Consider the following 24,572-nt stretch of genomic DNA (forward strand, 5'->3'; position numbering starts at 1 on the left):
AGCTCAGGTGTTCCTGCGTACTTTACACCGTCAATGATTATATTACCGTCAATATCCACGTCGAAACTTTTATCGCCAAGATTTGTTCCATTACTGCTGAAATACACACCGTACACGTAGTCAATGGTATGTTTGTCGCTATTTAAAACCATATATTTTTGCCCCAGTGGATCAAAATGGGTGCGTAAAGTTTCCTATATAATGTAACGTCCCTCAGATGTTTACAAATCACGCCTAATCGATGTTACGAATGAATCGCCAGTGGTCTCGAAAACATCTTCATTATTTGTGGTCAAAGTAACGCGTAGTGGAGACATTTCGCTCAATTGTGTACGATGCAAGTTGTCTGTTGGCGTGGAGGTTACCGTAGGAGAATCCGTCATGACATTTGATTTTCGGGTAGATCGGTGTAGAGGCAACAAGTAAGCGTTTGGCGCTGCGTTTTGATTTCTTCTCTTCGATCGATAATGCATCATTTCCCAGTATGGTCAATGCGCCAGGTTTCATATGAATGATATGTTCCACAATCTGTCTCAGAAGCTCGATAACAGGTTGAAAATGTCTTTCAACGCAGTATCTTCCTCTATCTTACCAAAGCTTGATATTTCTTACAGATCGATTTGCTCGTTTTCGCAATTTCCTTCGGTCATCTTCTCGCCATTTTTAATCTCTAAGTCGCTAATCTCTGTGTAATCCTCAACCGACGACGCCATTACGGTGTGTTAGACATTTCCCCGTTAACGCTGTAACGTCCCAGCCTAAAAAATCTTTAACTTTTCACGCCACCGCGATCCTTAAATGCCGCATTGACCTGAGGACGATTTGCGCTAATCTGAGACAAAATATTATGCGAACCAAATAGTACTTAAATCCTTCGAAGCACCACGCCGAATAGAAAAGCGCCAAACAAGAAGTCACAATATTGAAAGACAAGGAAAGAATATATAATAAGCGAAGTTAATTAATAGCAAAAAAAAATTAAGCATTAAGAAACATATTAAAGACAACAATCCGAAGTCCACAATATCGTGAGCTCTCGTAAAGCAAGCCTCAATTAATTATTATGTATTTTACTTTAACTAAGGCAACGAGTCTTACTAATTCACTCGTCAAAAACGGCCAAAGATAAAAAAGAGTTCGTTGTAGAAATAAAGTCTTATAAAAACAACAAAACAATATAGCGATATAACATGGCCCTAAACCAACCTGTCCCCTTAGGACAGGCCTCTCACAACTTTGCACTACGTTCCGAGTGCTTTCCCTTCACTTTTTCGCAAAAACTTGACCAGCCCTTTTAGAATGCACTAACTCCGGACTATTCATATAACCACTCAAAGGCCATAAGTGACGAAGGAATTAATAGGAAATTTGAATAATATATGAACATCAGCGAACGAACTCGCTCAGACACGAGTAAACGCGCCCAGTATGACATCATCGCAATACTATGCATCACGCCACCACGCGTAACGTCATCCGACCACCCGAGCACATCAAACGGAATAGGGAAGCGTAGAGGCATCCCTTTGAAATTTACCAACCCGGGACACCGTGTCGCTATGGAATTCGGCGCTGCGAGCCGACCGCCGTCGGAAGCCGCCGGAAACGAGCGAAGCTCCCACCGGAGCCTTATAAAAGCCATGCTCCCGGAGCGTTCCGTGCATTTGTTCGGGAAGTCTTTGAGTCTTACACACACCTACACTTACTTCAATTATCCGGGAGGAACTTCAATTTATAAAGCCAGCGAGCTTTCCTTCGTCAGTTACAATAAGGCATCTCTCCCGAGATCCTCCACGACCAACCTGTGTGCGAACTGTAGCGTCAGTACGAGCGTGCCCAGACGAGTTCAACTACGACTAGCGGATCCCTACGATAAAGCGACCGTGAGTCTACTACTACTAATTTCACTTTTGTACTGTGTAACACTTGACCGGTAGGGTCCGAGCGATCACCTATCGATAACATACTATTTTTTATTTAATTCTATTATTACTTCGATTTTAATACCATTTGATGTATCTAGTATAGTTATAACAATTTTACATATTAATTCGTTCGAACACCTTAATCGTACTCACTCTTACAATATATCATTCAACTATTACGTCATTTTTTTCACTTTAAGAACGATTTTCATCCTATTTATCCAGCTATACCTCGCACAAATTCTCTGGTCTCGACGTTTTACTGAAGAGCGCGTCAGTCGTAAACCCATCACACACTCCTACAGAGCTGCGGTGTTTTCCGTGACATCATATTACCGCTAATTCTCTAGGTAGCATTAACCGCTCCTAGTTGCATCTTCTTGCTTTCTTAAGACTGACTCTGACAGTTCCCGGCATCATCCCACAAGTGCTCCGGAACATAGTTAACATACAGCGAATTGTGAAGTAGCGCGTGAGGATCTTCTGGCTAGCGAGCCAGTCGAGATCTTACAGTATACACTTCATCTATGGATTGAGTATCCACCTCCTTGGGGCCATCTCAAGCTCTCGCATACACCTTCTCATCCACTTGGGAGGATAGAAGAGAACCCGCCAAGATAAGGAAGAAACCAAGGAAATCGCGCATATCGAAGTGTTAGTTCAGCCGGGGAGTGACAGTGACATAGGTGGAAATAACCACCTCTGTCAAGCTAGCAGGACCAAATGAGCAAAATAAAAAAAAACCTATTTAGTGCTTATTTTGTGCTAATTAGTGCTACAAAGAATAATTTTGTACCAAATGCCATTTAGAAGAAACGCGTGGCGCTGCTAGTTTAACATCAAGCTAGCAGGACCACAAGAAAAAAAAAAGAAAAATTAAAAAAGATTTGAATAGTACTGATTTTATGCTATTTTGTGCTAACAAAAAAAGTTAATATATTGCTCCATTTCTCAAGAACTTACCCCTAACTGAACTGCACGCTAATTAGGCTCAAGAGTAAAGTATCCTTCGCCACGAGCAGAATCAATCGCTACTTCCACAGTAGAAGCGTTATAATTTGTGCTGCCAAATTTTGAAATTTCAGATTTTGTGCTCCCGCCCTTCTTTCGAAAACTATCCCTGATTATTACTAGGCTCAAGAGCAAAGTATCCTTCGCCACGAGCAGAATCATTCATTACTTCCACAGTAAAAGCGCTATAATTTGTGCTGCCAAAATATGAAGTTTCAGATTTTGTGTATTAGAGTTTAATTAAATCGATGTTTCCTTCACTAGTTTTGTTATTGCAAAAAATATTGCAATATTTGACTTCGAAGCCTCAGAGTCGAATGGTGATGATGCCCGCACGGAATACTGGATGGTTTGAATCCCATCTAAGGTAATATGTTTTGCAATAAGTTGTTTGCAGGTTCTCATTAACATCATAATTACTGATATTCTTATAACATATGTATTAGCATAAAACGTTATTAAATTGTTTGTTCAGTGTCATATTACTATTCTAATTCTGTACAAGAATGCGTTTCGAGATCAGGAAAACAATTCGGTACGCAGATTACGGAATTAGAAATGTATATAATTTCACACTAATTAATTAAGTATTAAGATTTACTTTAACAAATTAATTAAGCATTAAGCTGTTTAAAAAATACGATTTTTTTTATATTTAGAGTTATTTTCCTTTCGGTCTAATTTCAAATTATAATTTATTCATAAAAATTTATACAAATATTATTGTAGAATAGCAATAAATGAAAATTATTTCCAAATATATAAGATCTACTCTAAAATGTATGATTTATTGTTTATCATTGTTTTACTTGTTAAACACAAACAGCATAATTTGATATTTATGATTTAAATTAAATATAATAACAAATGATGATATTGATATAATTGTATTTTATTATATTAAACGGTATAATGTTGAAAACAAACAGTATTCATTTCTCTTAAGTGGCATACTCTTGAGTGATATAAATTAAGAGAGCAGGTGTTATTAAAGATTTTTCTTTAATATTTCTTTCTTTTTTTCTAAATCGTTGTATTCTATCCATTGCCCAAATCTCAAACACAGTGCCGTGTAATGTCCTATTGTTTGTATGGCTCTTGTAGAAAGGGGTTTTTTATATTTGACAACACCAAGTAATCTAAATTTAATTCCATTTACAGGATTTTTAAATGATTTGCTAATATCATCCAACTTGATTTCCGTGTATGAATTAAAGTCCTTTGACAAAATTAAAAAAAAAACAATATCTCCTGTAACATAAAATATGTGTATAAATTTAAATACAAAATTATTCTTTCATTAATAGAATAAGAGAAAATCCTATTTGGACATATGATATAATTCTTATAGACATACTAGATATTCTCGTCTAGATCTCTATTAAACTAGCAAGTTAGCAAAATTTAATCAGATTTCTTGAAATATGTAGTACCCTTTTTATACTAATTTGTATCACGAATATTATAACATAAATTATACCTGCTTCAAATAACGTTGTTTTTTTAAACCCTGGGCAGTTTTTTGTACAACAAGGATGTTCACCTTCCAGAGAAACACTCTGTCTTACTACTTCGTCAAAGTAATTAACTTGTGTGATTTTTTATTCTTCGATTTGGATTACAGATAATTTTTGTATCTTGTCAAGCAACCAGAATTGCAACGAGATGTTTCTTAAAAACTCGGTACGTCTTTAAAAAGGATGCCAGCTAAATAACCGATATTTGTCTCACAATTTACATATTTGCAACCACCGATATCAGACACTGGAAAAATTTGCAGAAGCATTTGTGCGCGCAATTTATATGTATAAGGACTAATACCGTTACTTATAGCATGATCAATTAATTCAAAAAATAAATTTGTTTTTGTTATTTTGTTCATGTATGTTCGAATGTTATCTGAATCGTGTCCTGCAGGAAATAAAATTTGAAATATGCTATCGAAGGCACATGTATTATTAACAGTATAATTGTTATCATGTATTTTTAAAGATCTTAAAAATAGGTCATTGCCATTTTTCATAATAGGTATTTTCATTGCCTTTTTACAATTCAAAGAGTCAACTATCTTATGTTTTTTCGCAGATACAATGCATTACTTTTGCTCGATTTTTCCGTTCCTAATTTACGCCAATTCTCGATTTCACGACTTGATAAGATGTCTTTTACGTTTTCCATATTTTTGCACATCATGCATATGCGAGGTTGGCCGTAACTTTCTTCAGCATCTCCGAATGGTATAGAACATTCAGGCAATGCATGTACATGTTTTTTACACAAAAAACAAATATATGCATCTGTTGGCTGATCATTATTTTGACATGCAAGACGTGAATTGTACGAATTTGATACACCAATATCTGGCTTTTTAAAAGGCGTGGAAGTTACAGGTACATGTATATCTTTTGTATGAACAGACACAATATCGTCATTATTTTGAGCATCAATAATTTTTACAACTCCATGTAAAAAATTAACATGCTTCTCAATAAAAGAATCAACACGCAATAATAGTTGACAATCTTTTAATAATAAAAATTTTAATTTATTGAATTCGCTTTCAACAGATGAACTGGAGGCAGGTATGCGACTGTAACCAAATTTTTCTGTACAAATATTTGTCCAAAAAGGTAATGACCTGATATCGATCATAAGACGTTCGACTAATCGTGGATAATAATGTGCATTAATTCTATCACCTTCGTTTGAAATAATTGATGATTTAACGTCGCTTAAAATTTCTTTACCCCAAATGGTCCATGAGTTTTTAAATGGATTAAGATGATCTATTTCAGGTTCGTTTTCAATTTCGTACTTACAATTAGCACTATTATCGGTTTCAAAATCTTCTAATTTCAATTCATTGCTTGTCATCAAGTTTATTAGTTTAATTCGTGCTTCATCACATAGCGTAGGATTACCATTTTTTAAATTACCGTCGGTTTCAGATAATGCTATTGTAAAAATAGCATTAATTATATCTTTTGCATTTGTTATGCTTCTACAAAGTATTAATTGATCAATTACGTGAAGATAAAAAGTTTTTACTCTTTTATTTAACGGTTTAAAAAAGTTAGAGTACGATTTTATAAAATGCACGAAGTCAATTCTAATGTAGCATTTAGGCAAACTGGAATTTCTACATGAATCCGCATAATCTTCTATATTGGAATAATTAGTAAAAGCGCGAATAATTGCAATTAAAAGTGCTTTTGAAGAATCGCATACTACTTCTTTGGGTATCGGTGCACCGAAACGTACCCATTCTGCCAAAAAAGAATGTATTGAATTCACATTATGACTTTCACTTATCATTGGACACACCGAAAATTGTCCACTATTGCAATTGATAGCACAAACATATAGAAACATATGTTTGGATTTTGATCCATCTGCCTTATTTAATTTTTTAACGATGCTACCAGTTGCATCGACAAATATACATACATTGTTTTCAATAGCGTATCTTTTGTAAACATTAAGTTGGTGATTACTCCAATAATGAATAAAGAAAGGATCTAATCCAATATTATGTATTACGTTCTGTAATGACGAAAATTTTAAAATAACTAAAGCGTTAAAAACATCTGAATCTGTTTTTGTCGCTTCTGATTTCGCTGTACGTAAAACAGCAGAACTGTATAAATGCGGAGGCTCTGGATCTCCTTTCTTCATTAGTATGTGTGCTTTCTCTGTGCGATGCACATAAACTGATTTATTTTGTAATTCTTTTCCGACAATTTTCTTTGTTGGATTTCGTAAGTATCTTTTTCCGCAATTATATTTTCCTTGTAGATATGTGCAATTTAATTTTACGCAATTAGTGGATAGATCGTTATCTTCTATAACACATTTTAATGTACTACCGCATTTACAGAAGCCTAAAAAAAAATTCTTTCTAAATCTACAATTACAAACGCGTTAAATAATATATGAATATACATACGTAAAAACGATAAAAATGATAAGAACATTAGTTTAAAATCAATGATATGATAAAAATTCATATTTTTATTTAAAAAAATACCAAACACACACACATACACAACGTGCATAAAAAACTATAAATTAGAAACATGATATATTTATTCTTTGATATTTGACGACGATAATTGCATTTATATAGATAAAGTATTTTTAATAACTTTTTATTTCTAAAAATTTTTGCACCTTGAATTATAGTAATGGTAAGCTACAACATATATATCCATACAGATTTATAAATAATTGCCAAAAGAACAACTGATTACAAAGAATACATATACCTAGTTAGAATTATCTTACCATTAATGACACCAGATTTAGCATCTGCAGAAATATAATGATTTTTGAACTGAAATGCACATTTCATTTTCGTAGCTTGCCAAAACTTGTCTGTAATTAATTCCTGCCATTTACCGGGTTCTAAAATTTTACGCAACCGGTAATACGTTTTTCCTCTTTCATTGATTCGACGTTTATATACTTTTTCCTTCGATAGACTTTTGAAATTTTCTCGAAGTAAAGAAATAACAACAAGATTTTCTTGGTTACTACCATCTGACGATACATTTGTAGACACTTTATTCCAGTTTGAATTATCTGTTAAATTATATGTTAATATACTTTCAGTTGCGGAAACAAATTTGTCATGACATGAAACTTTATTAAATATAAGATCCTTTATATTATATCTATTGCACTGTAAACGTATATAAACAACTGGATGTTACTTTATTATTTAAATCTTGCGCTATTCTGTTCCAAATATCGTCCATTTTCGAAATGATCTTGTTTTTATCTATCTTAATACTATCTTTATATTTTAATATTACCTCTTTTATTTTTATGGGATCAACTTTCCCTGGTCTATCACGTAAAGGCATGATGAAAATACGAACTGTGAATACACGAACGAACTGTTTCCTGCGACGAGTTGTTAGAGACTAACGTTAATATCACGATGTTATTTTTTGTTTCGTAGTGCGCAACTGTGCGCTTTTCCTTTGTTACTAGATCTAAGAAAGCCGAAACGTTGTCGACTTTAGTCGTGGGCGCGCTTGTAGGTGTGTGTGTGTATGTGTGTATGTGTGAGAACGTAGTGTATTAAAAGTTACACGTGCAACCCGCGGACAGCACGCGGCCCGCCGCGCACTATATTTTAAATATTCTATAAAATAATATAATGTTATGCGTTACAGTTTAACAGATTCATTTGAGAATCATTAAAAAAATTTTTAAGAATTGATATTTGAAAAAGTAGAAATTTTTTTTCTTAGAACAGCACAGCGTACAAAGATTTTTATTAATAATACAAATTAGTATAAAAAGGGTACTAAATATTTCAACAAATCTGATTAGATTTGGCTAATTTGCTACTTTAGTAGAGGTGTAGACGAGGTGTAGACGAGAGATTTAGAAATGTATACTGTTTGTTTTCAACATTATACCTTTTAATATAATAAAATATAATTATATCAATCTTATCATTTGTTATTATATTTAATTTAAATCCTAAATATCAAATTATGCTGTTTGTGTTTAACAAGTAAAACAATGATGAACAATAAATCATACATTTTAGAGTAGATCTTATATATTTGGAAATAATCTTCATTTATTGCTATTCTACAATAATATTTGTATAAATTTTTATGAATAAATTATAATTTGAAATTGGACCGAAAGGAAAATAACTCTAATTAAATATAAAAAAATCGTATTTTTTAAACAACTTAATGCTTAATTAATTTGTTAAAGTAAATCTTAATGCTTAATTAATTAGTGTGAAATTATATACATTTCTAATTCCGTAATCTGCGTATCGAATTGTTTTTCTGATCTCGAAACGCATTCTTGTACAGAATTAGAATAGTAATATGACACTGAACAATTTAATAATTTTTTATGTTAATACATATGTTATAAGAATATCAGTAATTATGATGTTAATGAGAACCTGCGAATAATTTATTGCAAAACATATTACCTTAAGCGGGATTCAAACCATCCAGTATTCCGTGCGGGCATCATCACCATTCGACTCTGAGGCTTCGAAGTCAAATATTGCAATATTTTTTGCAATAACAAAACTAGTGAAGGAAACGTCGATTTTAATTAAACTCTTATACACAAAATCTGAAACTTCATATTTTGGCAGCACAAATTATAGCGCTCTTACTGTAGAAGTAGCGATTGATTCTACTTGTGGCGAAGGATACTTTACTCTTGAGCCTAAGTAGCGTGCAGTTCAGTTAGGGGTAAGTTCTTGAGGAATGGAGCAATATATTAACTTTTTTTTGGTAGCACAAAATAGCACAAAATCAGTATTATTCAGATCTTATTTAATTTTTCTTTTTTTCTTTTTTTCTTTTTTTTCTTGTGGTCCTGCTAGCTAGAAGCGCCACGCGTTTCTTTTAAATGGCATATGGTACAAAATTATTCTTTGTAGCACTAATTAGCACAAAATAAGCACTAAATAGTTCAATAGGTTTTTTTCGATTCTGCTCATTTGGTCCTGCTAGCTTGACAGAGGTGAAATAACCGAGAGAAAGAAACCCGTACCGAAAGACATGGTCATATAACGATGCATGATTATGGTAAACTAGTAAATAAGTATCTAAGTTCTGCGCCAACTAATTTCTAATATAGCTCGTAATTAATATAGTTTCGTCTCTAACTAATACAGCTCATCTCTAATATAGTATTAACTTAAATAGGAGAAATGTTGGTCCCAGGTAGGACCAACATTTGTTTATAAGGGGAGTGGTGTCACGTCCGCCGCGACTATATTAACCCGCTAATTTTTATTCCTTCAGAACATACGGACACCGACACGAGCGCCACCTTGTTAGGTGGAAAGTAAGTCACAATGGGCTTTAAGCCCACTGACACAAGTGCCACCTCGTTAGGTAGGAAATAAGTCACAATGGGCTTTAAGCCCACCGACACGAGCGCCACCTCGTTAAATGGAACGTAAGCCATCCCTACTGCCTTTCCGACCCTTCCACCAAGGGAAGCCTTCCCCACTCCCCGAGACCACGGAATCTTCCCGAACTTTCGAGATCCTTCCAGACCCTTCCCGAACTTTCGAGACCCTTCCAGATCCTTTCCGAACCTTCGAGATCCCTCCAGAACCTTCCAGATGTTTCCCGATCCTTCCAGATGGAACCCCCTCCACGAGTCCAAAGGGTTATAAAAGCGTTGCGCAAAACGCAGGGGCAGTCGGTCTCAATCCGGGAGTTTCGAGACGTATGTACTACCGACTCCGCGACGCAAACACATCCACGCACTCATCCCTAGGATCCCCACGATAGTGCAAGTGTTTCAATTATCCTTCTATTCCTAATTCTAGAACATTCCTCTTACTCCTAACAATTAACAAGCCTAGTGTTATAAGAATCGCGCGCTCAACTAACTATAAATTCGATAAAATATCACAAGCTGCTATAACTATAAATATTATATCACAGTAGAAGATATTGCATAAGGATTCTACAAACTCATTTCCGACAAAATTATTCACATTTATCGTAAACTTAGAAGACACATGTAACATTTAATGTAGAAATATAATTTTGTTAAATTCTAGATTCTATCTTAAATAATTCTTTATTCCAGGATCTTCCTTAGCTCCACGCGTTCTAAAGTGCGTAACCGGCAAAATGGCTAGTGATGCAATCCTGACCTGCGACCTTTCGACATCCCGGCCGGTCTCAGGTAACGGAATCCAGGGCAGGTACTGTCTGCGCATCATTTCTCTGTGTAACACTGATCGACTGTAATTTGCCGAGTAGCGACTAGAGCCGGAATTGAGCTTCCTACCTAATTACAGTTTCTGCTTAGTAATTCATCGAGCGGCGACTAGAACCGTCATTGCGCTTCTCGTTTGAAGTTACGAGAGCAGATTCGCGCACGCGTTATTGAAATGGAAATCTGGGATTGCATTCATGGTCAGAACGTGCCGGACGTGAAGTCCAGTTACGCCGCCTGTATAATCGTTTACATGCGCCGATTCGCGAGTGTGATAGCGTCTACTTGGGAGTGGAACCTCCACCTCACCCCGTTCCCCGACAGTTCTATTGACTCATCGAGCTAACCATCAGTTGACCAAACGTACCTCTGGCCAGCATCTCGGAGAGCGATCCACGATGGGAGCGATATCTGCAGATCCACGCGGAACTTCTACACTCAAACCACGGAGCACCACGCCAGGCCACCGACGCCAGGAACTTACAGCAACCACCTGGGATTACCTCTCACCTGGGGAACATCTTTCAACTGACTAAGTGTGCGTCGCGTCGGTAAGTTCAAATTTCCTCGCAACCATTTCTCACTGCGCTTGCGCGCCACCTTCAATGATCAATAATCGCCGGTAACTAAACGTCGGTAATTACATGTCGGTATCGAGACAACTACATGCCGGTGACCAATCGGTAAAGGTCGGTAATCGCTAAACGCCGGTAACTCGCCAAGCCAGTAACCCTCATCGCGAGGGAAGCTAGTAGCCGCACACTACCTACCTTAACGACCGCCTTCCGCAACATCGATTTAAACGTTACTATTTGTGGGACCTCGCGATCGCGCGTATCCCGGGGTAGAACTACACGGTTCGGCGACCCGAAAATTAAGCGATCGTGCCTCTGCTCGACGGCCCGAGCACTGTTGCGTTGCTACAGCCGCGGCCGAGCAGGGACGTAACATAGTTCATGACAACTCAATCTCGTCTCATGTTATCATGAGTTGAGTTGAGTTAGCGGTAACCAATAATAGTATCGAGAATACTATACGAGGTACGTATTTCGCAAAATTTTACGAATTGTGTAAGACACAATATATTTATATTTATCTATATAAAACTTATATTTAAATAACATTACATGTAATGTATATGTAAGTTTTATATAGATTAATAAAAATATATTGTGTCTTACACACTTCGTCAAATTTTGCGAAATACGTATCTCGTATAGTATCCTCAATGTTACTGCTGATTACCGCTAAAGGCTAACGACTAAGTCAGAAAACGAGACGAAAACGTCATAATCATAAACATAAAGTAAGGCAGAAAAAAACGTAAAGCTAATAACCTTTCATGACTTATGTTAACGTGTTTTCCTGTTTTAGAGCTAAGGCAGAGAATGAGACGTAAGCGTCGTAGTCGTAAACGTAAAGTAAAGCAGAAAAAAACGTAAACGTGTGTCATGAAAAGCTATTAGCCTTACGTTTACGTTTCTCTCTACTTTACTACGATGCTTATGTCTCGTTCTCTGCCTAAGAGCCAATGCACAAGCATATCTGTAACATGTTATGTTACGTTAAGTATTGACTATACATTTGCTATACCTATACGTAAACTTAAACTTAAGTCAACGCACAAAGAAATCTGTAACATGTTATGTTTAAGGATTTATTTGTGCGTTGACTTAAGTTTAAGTTTACGTATAGATATGGCCATTGTATTGTCAGTACGTAACGTAACTTAACGTAACGTAACATGTTATGGATGTGCTTGTGCGTTGGCTTTTAGATCTAACTCAACTCATGGCAATATGAGACAGGATTGAGTTGTCATAAACTATGTAGTTACTAGATAGTTATGCCTATGACATTTTTCATCCCCAGCAGAATTAACTCTATTTGATTTAACGTAAATACCTACAGTATGTTAACTCTTACTTGGTAAAAAAATATTACTGGCAGTAATAAATTATTATCAAACAATAATTTGTCAATAGCTAATTTATTTATCATAACCAGAAATCATATTTTTCTGTTAAAAATTAACATTATTGTAAACGTTATAAGAATTTCAAATATTTCATTATAATATATACCGTCCATGTATAATACCGTCATTATTTTTAAATTTATGTAGTTATAACATGCACTTATATATTAAAAATAATGATGATATACAACAACGGCATACACTTTAATAAAATATTTAAAATTCTTATAATCTTTACAGTAATGTTAATCTTTACAGGAAAATATATCATTACTGACTGGGAAATAAATTGGCTACTAATAAATTACTAGTTAATCATAATCTATCGCTGCTAGTAATTTTTTCTACAAGGAAGGATAGGATATTGCGTTTATTTCATCGAAGTGTTAAGGCTCTTGCACAATACGGGGAAATAGCGATAGCGATAGAAATAACAGGTAATAGAAGTAGCGATAAGAACAGAGAAATCCAACATTTGGCAATGCATATGTCAATGCAGATCGGGACACGGAACAGGCAATAGCAATAAAATTTCCGACAAGTTGGAAATCTATGTCTATCACCTTATTAGAGTCTACGAATCACAGCGCTCGGGTTTTTCATTCTGTTTAAATACGCTATATCGCTTTAATCTTTTTTCGCGGCACACATACGATCAAATTCAGTTTCAAGTAACAGTAACGAAACCGCACTGTAAATTTTTTTTCTGATCAAAAAACATCTTGTCACGCCCGCCGCGACTATATTATTCCGCTAATTCCTTCAGAATATACGGTAACACCAACGCGAGCGCCACCTTGTTAGGTGGAGAGTAAGTAATAATGGGCCTTAAGCCCACCGACACGAGCGCCACCTCGTTAGATGGAGAATAAGTAACAACAGGCCTTAAACTCACCGATACGAACGCCACTTCGTTAGATGGAAAGTAAGCAAAAGCCACCCCTATTGCCTCTCCAATCCTTCCACCAAGGGAAGCCCTCCCTACTCCTAGAGACCACGGAAGCTTCCCGAACCCTCGAGACTCTTCGAGACCCTTCTGAAACTATCGAGAACCTGCCAGATGTTTCCCGATCTCTCCAGAAGGAACCTCTTCTATGGGTCCAAAAGGTTATAAAAGGATTGCGCAAAACGCAGGGCAGTCAGTCTCAATCCGGGAGTTATTATCCACGAGTCGGATGTACTACCAACTCCGCGACGCGAACACACCACGCACTCATCCCTATGCAGGATCCCCACGACGGTGCAAGTGTTTCAATTACTCTTCTATTCCTAAATCTAGAATATTCCTATTACTCCTAACAATTAACAAGCCTAATGTTATAAGAATCGCGCGCTCTAACTATAAATTCGATAAAATATCATAAGCTACTATAACTCTAAATATTATATCTGTAACGCCCCAGCCCCAGAAACCTTAATTTTTCACAACCACTACGTTATTTAAATTCCGCGACAACCAAAGACCGATTTGTACTAATCTGAGGCACGAAATACCATATGAACCAAATAATACTTAAACTCTTCGAAGCGCTAAACAAGAAGTCACGATATTGAAGGGCGAGCAAAAGAATATATTATAAGCAAAACCAATTCACAGCAGGAAATAATGGAGCACTAGGAACAATATTAAATCCGAAGTCCACAATATCGTGAGCTCTCGTAGAATAAACCCTAATTAACCATTATAAATTTTATTTTAGCCAAAGCGATGAATCTTACTAATTCACTCGTCAGAAACGGCCAAGGATAGAATCAGGATTATTGTAGAAATGAAGTCTTATAAAACCAACAAAACAATATAGCAACACAACATGGCCCTAAACCAACCTGTTCCTTCAGGACAGACCTCCTGAAACTTCGCAAGGCATTTTTAGTACTTTCCCTTCACTTTTTCGCAAGAACTTGACCAGCCCTTTTAAAATATACTAACTCTGAACTATTCATATAACCACTCAAAGGCCATAAGTGACGAAGGAATTAATAGGAAATTTGAATAATATATGAACATCAGCGAACGAACTCGCTCAGACACGAGTAACGCGTACAGTATGACATCATCGCGATACTATGCATCACGCCACCACGCATAACGTCATCCGACCACCTGAGCGCATCAAAAGAAAAGCCGAAACGCAGCGGGTTCCCTTTGGAAAACGCCGACTCGGGACCACAATCTCGCCACCGAATACGGCGCTGCGAGCCGACCGCCGTCGGAAACGGCCGGGGCTAACGGAAGCTCGCGTACGAGACCTATAAGAACCGTGCTCCCACAGCACGAAGTCTTCTTCATTCATTTTTCGATAGCTCGAGTTTTGTACGAGAAAATCTCTGAGTATACTCTCCGACCCGTTGCCTCAGGCATTTGTTCGGTGATCCTGATATTGCGAAGCATTCGACCGCTCACCTGCGACCCCTTGCGAACCTGCACGGACCAGCACAGGCGTGTTCTTATCTGACTCATCGTGTCTTTGCGAGATTTTGACCGTGAGTTTTATTTTTCATTTCCCTTACATTATTCGGGCAATTGCCCGGTAGGCCTTTAGCAAGCGCCTATCGTCAAACTTTTAATTCGTTGATTCATTACATTAATATTATTGACGTAACTTGAGAATATTGTATAATCTATTATTACTACTCTACAATATTATATTATACTACAATTGAGACGTAATACATATTCAGATTCCATAATCATATAATTCAAGTTCATCTCTACCAACATTAGATACTATTGTTCCATAATCCTTAAGGACGATCTATTATTTCCCCCATTCCTAACACACACACACACACACACACACACACGCGCGCGCGCGCGCGCGCACGCACGCACGCACGCACGCACGCACACACGCACGCACACACTCTCCTGCAGAGCTGCGGTAGACCTAGCGTCTACCATATATGCTATCGCATTGGGAAGCTTTAAATAGCCCCCAATAGCACTTCTTTCTTTCTTTCTCTGCTTCAGGTAGCTTAAGGCAACCCCTGGCAGATTCTCTTGCTTGGCTTATAACACAGAGCTCTGACAGTTCTCGGCAGCGTCTTGAACGCTGCAGAACTTAACTAAGATACAGCGAATTGCAAAGTAGCGCGTGATGAGGATTTCTTAAGCGCGGGATTTCTGAACGAGACTCTGACAGTGCTGCTTAATTGTCGAGCCTTATTAAGAAGCAACACAAACCAGAATGGAGTTAACAACCTTAGTGTCCTGTTGAATGATTATCCTTACTCTTCCATTCAACAAACCAAAACCCATCTCGATCGTTCTTATGGACTCTTGCTTTCATTAAATTCTATGAATAATAAAATAGTTTGAACATTTCTTTAATACGTTAGACGCCAAAGAGAGGTGACAAGAAGTGCCACCTCTCGGGAGAAACAGCAGAAACTGTTCTCTCGTCAATTGACGGTGCGCGGTCCTCTCTCCAAACCTCCACGCACCCCGCAACCTCCTGATCGAGGGTACTTTACTCTTTCATCCACCAATCACATTGAATTTTGTGCGCCAATATTAGAAACAAATAAGGAGGAACCATCTCATGTAGAAGTCGAGACTAATAATAAAGAAGTTCCGGCGGTAAATCCAAAATATATGTCAGGTTTAACGAGCGATGAGCAAGCTGTGGTCGACGCCTTAATGCTTATACTAAAGAACGAATAAAGCACTCAGTAAATATAGATTCATTTTTATTCAATTCATACATTCCTCAGTCAGATATAAAATCAGTACTTTATGTAATTCTTCATTCATCACTCCATTACAAATTCATTATTACACAATTACACCCACCTGAAACTTTCTCTCGGTGCACGGCTCTCCACCATCCCAGGCTATTGCCGGTGTACGCAGACAGGCTTAAAACAAAGGGAGAGCGAACGTTTCGTTAATCTGAGCGACCAAACGGGACGTTACATATCACAGTAAAAGATATTGCATAAAGATTCTACAAACGCATTTCCGACAGCATTGTTCACACTTATCGTAAACATAGAAAGCACATGTAACATTTAAAGTAGAAATATAATTTTGTTAAATTCTAGATTCTATCTCAAATAATTCTTTATTCCTGGATCTTCCACGCGTCCTAAAGGTGCGTAACCGGCAAAAGGTTAGTGATGCAATCCTGACCTGCGACGGACCTTTCGACATTCCAGACCGGTCTCAAATAACGAAACCCAGGACAGGCACTGCCTGTGCATCATTATCTGTACAACACTGACCGACTGTAATTTGCCGAGCAGCGACTAGAGCCGGAATTGAGCTCCCTACCAAATTACAGTTTCTGCTTAGTAATTCATCGAGCGGTGACTAGAGCCATCATTGCGCTCCCCGTTCGAAGTTACGAGAGCAGATTCGCGCACACGTTATTGAAATGAAAATCTGGGATTGCATCCATGGCCAGAATACGCCGCGCCGGACGTAAAGTCCAGTTACGCCGCCTGTATAATCGTTTAGACGCGCCGGTTCGCGAGTGTGATAGTGTTTACTTAGGAGTGGAACCTCCACCACACCCCATTCCCCGACAGTCCTATCGACTCATCGAGCTAACAATAACACGACCAAACGTACCTCTGGCCAGCATCCCGGAGAACGATGCACGAAGGGAACGATATCTGCAAATCCACGCAGAATTATTGCACTCACACCACGAAGCACCACGCCCGGCCACCAACGCCAGGAACTTGCAGTAACCACCTGAGAACACCTCTCTACTGACCAGGTGTGAGCCGCGTCGGTAAGTTCAAATTATCTCGTAACCATTTTTTTTTCTCTGCGCCGCGCCACCTTCACTGACCAACTACGCCGGTAACTAAATGTCGGGAATTGAATGTCGGTATCGAGACGTCGGTAACTACATACCGGTGCCTAGTCGGTAAAGGTCGGTAATCGTTAAACGCCGCTAACTCGCCAAGCCAATAACCCTCGTCGCCAGGGGGAGCCAGTAGCCGCGCACTACATTCCTTACCGAACGCCTCCCGCAACGTTAGTTCAGCATTATTATTGTTTGCGGAATCTCTCGATCGCGCGTATCCCCGGGTAGAACCCCACGGTTCAGCGATCCGAATAATTAAGCAATCGTGCCCCCGCTCAACGGCCCGAGCACTGTTGCATCACTACAGCCGCGGCTGAGCAAGGACGTAACACCTGTCTTAATTGGCCAGATGATCCCGATTTTCCCTTAGGTGGCCGGTTTAACTAATCCTGATTAACCGGGTGATCTTGATCTTGTCTTAGGTGGTCGGATCAACCAATCCTGCTTTGATTGGCTAGACGGTTCCGATTTTGTCTTTGGTGGCCGGATCAACCAATCTTACGTTGACTAATAATTCAAAAATGATTTTTATTTTTATGTAAAGCAGTATTCGGGGGTTTCTCGGGTCGCTGATTACGAATCTGAAATCAGAATTGTAAAATTCATAATGGTGGATCCAATATGGCCGACTAATAATTTAAGAATAATTTTTTTCATGAAAATGTGTATCCAGACGAATGTAATAATTTTAATAAAATTAGGCTGAGAATTAAATCTAGGACGATGACGTGGCGAAATTTTAGTTTAGTTCATTGTTGTTTTCCTTATATTTTATGTATTTTTTTATGTTTTTATGTTTGTATTTTATATCTTTTTTGTGTTTTTTATATTTTCATATTTTTGTTTTTTTATATTTTATATATTTTTTATTTTTATATTATATTATTTTATATTACTTTTATATTATAAAAACAGTCATACAGTAATTTTTATAAGAAGTAAAACTTGTTGATTTATTCCACCATATTTAGTCCACCGTATTGAATCGACCATTTTGGATTTTGTAATTCTGATTTTGGATTCGTAATTAGCGACCCAAAGAGCTCCTGGATGTACTGTTAAAACAAATATATATATAAAACAAAATTTTGCGACACAAAGAATTAATTATGATTTTTTACAACTAAACGATACTGTAAAAAAATTTGAAAAAATTCTGAAAGATACTTTAGGGCCTTTTGAATAAATACTTAAATCGATGTTTTTTTATTGACAAAAGTTTAGAAAATGCATTTTTTCCATAAAAAGAGCAAATTTTGAACATTTTTTTTATTTATAGTAAATTTGCGAATGCAAATTTATGATCGTTCCTTTATGTTTTACATTTATTGATGTATTGGGGACATTATAGAAACAAATACACATATACCTTTTATCAATAAATACGTTAAAATAATTAAAAACTAAACGGAAAAAGATGGGACATTGAGAGTTCCATCATGACGCAAAAGGTTAATTGTAAATGCAAGGCCTAGATCACCACGTGCTTTTTATCAAATTCCGATATTTCTGTGAACAACTCTATTCACGCTAATTACATTTTTCCACTATTTTCAAGTAATTTTAGATACATTCCATGCGATCCCAAAATGACTCTTAGAGGTCACTATGATTCCATAATATGACCACATATTTCAACGTAGAATTTTCCACTCTATCGATTTCCGAAGTCAAAATAGGGGTTTCTGTTTAAAAATATAAATTAAAATGACCCCTAAACGGCCCCAAGATCAAGGTCAAAGTCACCAATAAACGCCTTTTTGTGAATACAACTACTTTGTCTAAAACATTTCTCTCTGAAATGGCTTTTAAATTGCTGTTGCAGTGGCACATATTTTGGCATTGAGATGACCCCCAGGGGTTATCTAAACCGAGGGTCATGACGACATATATGAACGTAAAAGTTTGCGTTTTTCGTTATCCAAAATGAATATTCCCATTTAAAAAATTAAAGTTAACCTATAAATAATCTCTAAATTCGACGCAAAGATCAAGGTAAAGATCACCATCAAATGCCTTTTTGTGAATCTAATAACTTCTGTCTGTGTGTGAAACATTTTTTTTTAATTAAATCCCTCCAAGTTTTTCAGGGGCTTTTGTCTTTCTCAAATACCTTGCATATACTTGGACACGCCAAGTGTTTTTGTAACTCTTAATTATATCTTAATTTTTACATGGTTACTAATAAAAATAAGTTAATATTTACATGTAGTGTGAATGTGCCCTAAGCTGTTATATGCGCAATAGTATTTTCGTTTAATTTAATTATCTTTTAACATCCCTTTCTAAGAATATAAAAATTTAAATAATATTATGATTTGAAATCTTTAGATTTATGTTCTCTGTGTGTATGTATAATATTTTATATATGAACATATTTACTTTTATATAATTCTATTCATGTAAGAAAGCACGTGAATTATTTTCACTTTGCCTAACTATCTGATATTATGTTTTATGTAGAAAATAGAAGTTTAACGAATGATATTTCATATTAAGATTTTTCAATGTGTTATTTTACAAATAAAATATTTTTTATAGAAACATTAATTTTTGTATAATTCGATTCGTGCTGGCAAGCGCAGGAACTTTTTTTATCTTTTTCTGAAAGAGATAGTTTTGTTTGGATATTATAATATAATATTAAATATATATTATAATATATTTACTTACTAAGATTCTACAATTTATCAGACAAGAGTTGTATTCGAAATCACTCATGCGGTAAGTTTATTGTAATTGTTACGTATCTTGATTACTTCTGTGGTATGCTACATTCAGCATTATTCATTGTCAGGAAGAACGCCGTGGACTTCTTTGTAATAAGAAAAAAATAATTTTTGGGTTTATCGACATTTTCGAAAATATTGGTTTTCCGTTTTGAAGATTGAGGGCGTCAGTTATACATTAAACTTACCTGGTATTGAATTTTAAAAAGCTCTTGATATTCTATGAATAAAAGAAAATTAAAACCAATACTTACCTGCTACTACAGTCTAAATGTAACTTCTTTAAATGTATTATAAAGATTAAAGAACATGCATAAGATATGAGGCGTATACTTATTACATGTATTTTACATGTGAGCAGATACAGCTGATGAACTGACTGACATCTACAAATTCTATATAAAATTGATTCTCAAACTTACCTGCGAGTTTATATGGTGCTTTTAGTTATTAGGTTCTTGGTCTTTATTAATAATTCGCAAGTGAGTTCAAGCACCAGTTCCTTATAGTATCTGTAGATGTCAGTCACCTCAGCAGCCATATCTTCTCACATGTAAGATTCATCTTTAAAATAATAAAGTAGACGCCTTATGTTTTTTGAATATTTTTTAATCTTTATAACACATTTAAATCAGTTGTATTTATACTGCAAGAGCAGGTAAGTATTGGTTGTGCCACATAGCATACATTTGTAGATGTCAGTCAGCCCAGCAGCTATATCTGCTTACACGTAAGATCGAATCGGTCTGTCTAGAATCGGCGTAGCGGAGTATAATACATTTAAATAGTATAATATTTTAACATTTTAATAGTATAGTACATTTAATTCAGTTGTATTTATACTGCAATAGCAGGTAAGTATTGGTTTTTACTTTCTTTTTTTTACAGTATAAGAAGAACTTTTTAAAACTCAATATTAGGTAAGTTTAATTTTAAACTAACGCCATCATTGGTCAAAGGAAAAAACCTTCAAAAATGTCGATGAACCCAAAAAATATTGTTCTCTTATTACAACAAAGTTTTAATCGTCCAGAATACAATCTGGAAACAGTAATTATAGAAGAAGAAAGATTATTTGCTCTTCATTTAGAGAATTTAATCAAAGAATCTGTTGACACCCAAATATTCTTTGAAAGTTTTGATAGTTTAAGTTTTAATGAAAATAGTGCCAATCCTGATGCAGTTCTTGTTGATGAGGATTATGAAAATGATTTTGAAGTCTTGCCAATAAAAAAGGATGGCAAGAAAATGAAAGTAGATGTAGATATTGAATATAAAAGGAATGCTGTAAACTTTTGGCGTTCAGGAAAGAAAACAAATTTGTCCTTCAAAACAGTTCAACACAATTTTAATAAAGTTTCAAACCCGAATACATTGTATAAATGAGAGGAACAAATTAAAATGGGTGGTACAAGAAGTGACGAATTATTAAAAATTTCTAATTATGTCTTGGATCAATTTAAACTTGCCAGTGAAAAATCGCTTCCAGTCCGTGATAATGATTTGAAAAGATGGGCTCTACAGGCTCGTGAAAAAGTTGATTTGTCACTTAAATTATTTACTGCGTCAACTTTTTGGGTGCATAATTTTAAAATCAAACATGGCATTGTGTCAAGAAAAATAAATAAGTTTGTAACCCAAAAATATGTGTCAGCAAAGGCAGAGATTATAAAAAATCTCTGATCAGAGATTTTATTAGTAGGTGAGAACAATGTGTTTAATTCCGATCAATCCGGATTTAATTTAGAAACGCATGCCGGACAAACACTTGCTTTGAAAGGCTCCATGAAAGTCGAATCTTTAGCAAAGTCCTTGAATTCTTTAACTCATAGTTACACCATTCAGCTTATTGTTTCCGCTGATGGAGAGTTAAAGTCACCTATGCTAATAGTCTTACAAGAGACAGGTGGCAAATTTGGACCAATTGTTGAAAAGACATTATATAAGGCAGAAAACATCGTCGCCTTAGCGTCAAAATCAGGGAAATTGACATCAGACATTGCCATTAAATGGTTTTCTGATGTTTTCTTACCAAATGCTGGAACGAACTCCGTTCTTTTATTAAATTCTTAGACTGGCCAAACTAAAACCAAATTTGACAATATAGATAGAGGAAATAAAAGGGTCAAAATTCTGACGATTCCTGCTGGAACTACTGGCTTAATTCAGCCACTGGACGTTTACGGTTTTAGATTATGGAAAAATTTGTTGAGACAATTTTCAGACATAGTAATTCTATATGGCTATGATGTCAACTTACACTTAAGAAACAATGTCTTTAAAATACAGTCCTTAATCCATAATCAATTTTCCTCCTAAATTTCGAAATTTGTTCAAATACGCTTAGTGGAAAAGTGGGTATATTGCAGAAAAATCAGAAAAATGCGAAACTCTCGTATATTTCTGTTTCAAAAATTGTAATATCATCTGTAAATTTTGCAAAGATGTTGGACTAATTAGATGTGCTTGGTGTAGTGCATCAATGTGCACACTTTTTTGCAATTACAGATGATAACCCTCCACATTATTGCACCAATTTTATAGAGTACCCGAAAAGTGAGAGGCAAGGGGACTCACAGCAAAAATCTCCCGAAAAGTGAGAGGCAAGGGAACTCGCATAAAAAACTCCCAATATTGTGAGAGGCAAGGGAACTCACAACAAAAAACTCCCGATATTGTGAGAGGCAAGGGAACTCACAGCAAAAAACTCCCGATATTGTAAGAGGCAAGGGGACTCACAGCAAAAATTTCCCGAGAAGTGAGAGGCACGGGGACTCACTTTTAATAAAGCACCCCAATGGGAACAAAAAGCTACTACGTCCACGTCGTTGTTCCTGGGTAATGCTAAAAGTAGTTCAAAAAAGAATTTCTGATTCGTAATCAGCGAGGTCAAAAACCCCTAAATACTATGTTTCATAGAAATCCTTAATAAAATTAAAATCCGTCCGCCATATTGGATCCGCCATTTTGAATTTTCGAAAACTGACTTTAGATTCGTAATCAGCGAGGCCAAAAACCTCTACATACCATGTTTCATAGAAATCCTTAATAAAATTAAAATCCGTCCGCCATATTGGATCCGCCATTTTGAATTTTCAAAAACTGACTTCAAATTCGAAATCAGCGAGGCCAAAAAGCCCTAGATACCAAATTTCATACGAATCCTACAAACAGTTTGTAAAGTGCCTCTTACCCCCCTACCAAAATTTGTAGGGGCGATTTCTATCCCAAAATTCGTGTTTGGGGAAAATAAAAAAAATACGTGTCTAATAGTTTTTGAAGAACTACTTGTATGCGCAGTTTCAGGAAAATCGATGATTATCACTTCCTTAGTGTTACTTGTCAGTTCCAGAGTGGGTGGAGATCCGCCGCGCACTAAAGCCGAGAAGGGCTTGGCTCAAAATGAGTTTGAAGCCAACCGAAGGAATGGAGGAGGTAAGGAGGGAAGAGTGGCGAAGGACAGCATCTAGGCCCAGGACCGCAAAAAGGCCCGCGTGGTGACGCGATGCCGCGAAGCAGAGGGCCTTGCGCCTGAAGGGTGCCCGTCTTCAACTCCAGAACGTTGTGGATGCCCTCGAAGAGGAGAATGCCGTCCCCCGGCGGAAGTCCCTCAAGGCGGTAAGGGACTTCGGGATTGGTTTGAGTCGACGGAGAGAAATATCCGACCCTCTACCCCAGAGTTCGACCATGCGACGTGCCCGGTCCGATTTGCTGCCCTTAGTTTCAGGAGGGCGGCTCCCGCCGGGGCGTCAACGAAACGGATTCGGGGACTTCCCGCCCCCCCGCCCCCCGGTTGATCCGGGGTAAAAGGTGATGGTTCCGAGAGAGAAGAAAAAGAAGTGGCGCAAGGCCGATGACGACTTTCCCCGGCTAAGGAGGGAATGAGCGCAGACCCGTCTCGGAGGGGCCGATGGGGAGGCTCTGGCCCGTTCCCGCCCGCCGGGCGGTGGCCCTGGCGGCTTGCGCTACGGAAAGGGGAGACCGCCGCGGCTGTCGACCAGCTCAGCCGTGGCGGTCCGGTTGGAGAGAGGAGGATGCCTTCCGCAGAGCCCGGGGTCAAATCCTCCTGGCCGACTTGGGGAACCATACGGTCGTCGTGAGGCCGTCCGCGAATGACGGACTGCCGATCGGTGTCGCTGACCCCTTGAGGGATGCCCCTCGCCGGCCCCTCAGGCGCACGTTCTCGCTGTGAGGATGAGGGCTGTCCTACCCGAAGCGGCAGTCTCGCGATCGTGGCGAATGGGGAAGGTCTGACTTGTCGGTTTTGACGAGTCAGTCCTCCCCGAGGAAACAGTGGAGGCCTTGGCGGCCTCTGGCAGATGTAAACCCGCCGAGGTCCGACTGGGGCTAATCCGTTAGGGGAGAAAAGGGATCGGGGGGG

The 24,572-nt window shown here is 37.3% G+C and overlaps 1 protein-coding gene across 2 annotated transcripts in view; it reads right to left on the minus strand.

Annotated features, from left to right (window-relative positions):
- Positions 1-24,572, minus strand: part of LOC116846725 (UDP-glucuronosyltransferase 2B31-like) — a 283,436-nt gene that overhangs the window by 3,342 nt on the left and 255,522 nt on the right. The window contains exon 6 of one of the 2 annotated variants that reach the window (XM_032820935.1): positions 17,881-18,043. The exons of the other annotated variant lie outside the window; for it this stretch is intronic. Coding sequence (XP_032676826.1) covers positions 17,917-18,043 — 127 coding nt within the window. The 3' untranslated portion in view covers positions 17,881-17,916. Of the gene's footprint in view, positions 1-17,880; positions 18,044-24,572 lie in introns of those variants that run through there. 2 annotated transcript variants of the gene reach the window in all.

This window comes from Odontomachus brunneus, unplaced genomic scaffold, assembly GCF_010583005.1.
Source record: "Odontomachus brunneus isolate Ranch 3 - 2012 unplaced genomic scaffold, Obru_v1 Obru_scaffold_068, whole genome shotgun sequence".
Lineage (NCBI taxonomy): Eukaryota > Metazoa > Arthropoda > Insecta > Hymenoptera > Formicidae > Odontomachus > Odontomachus brunneus.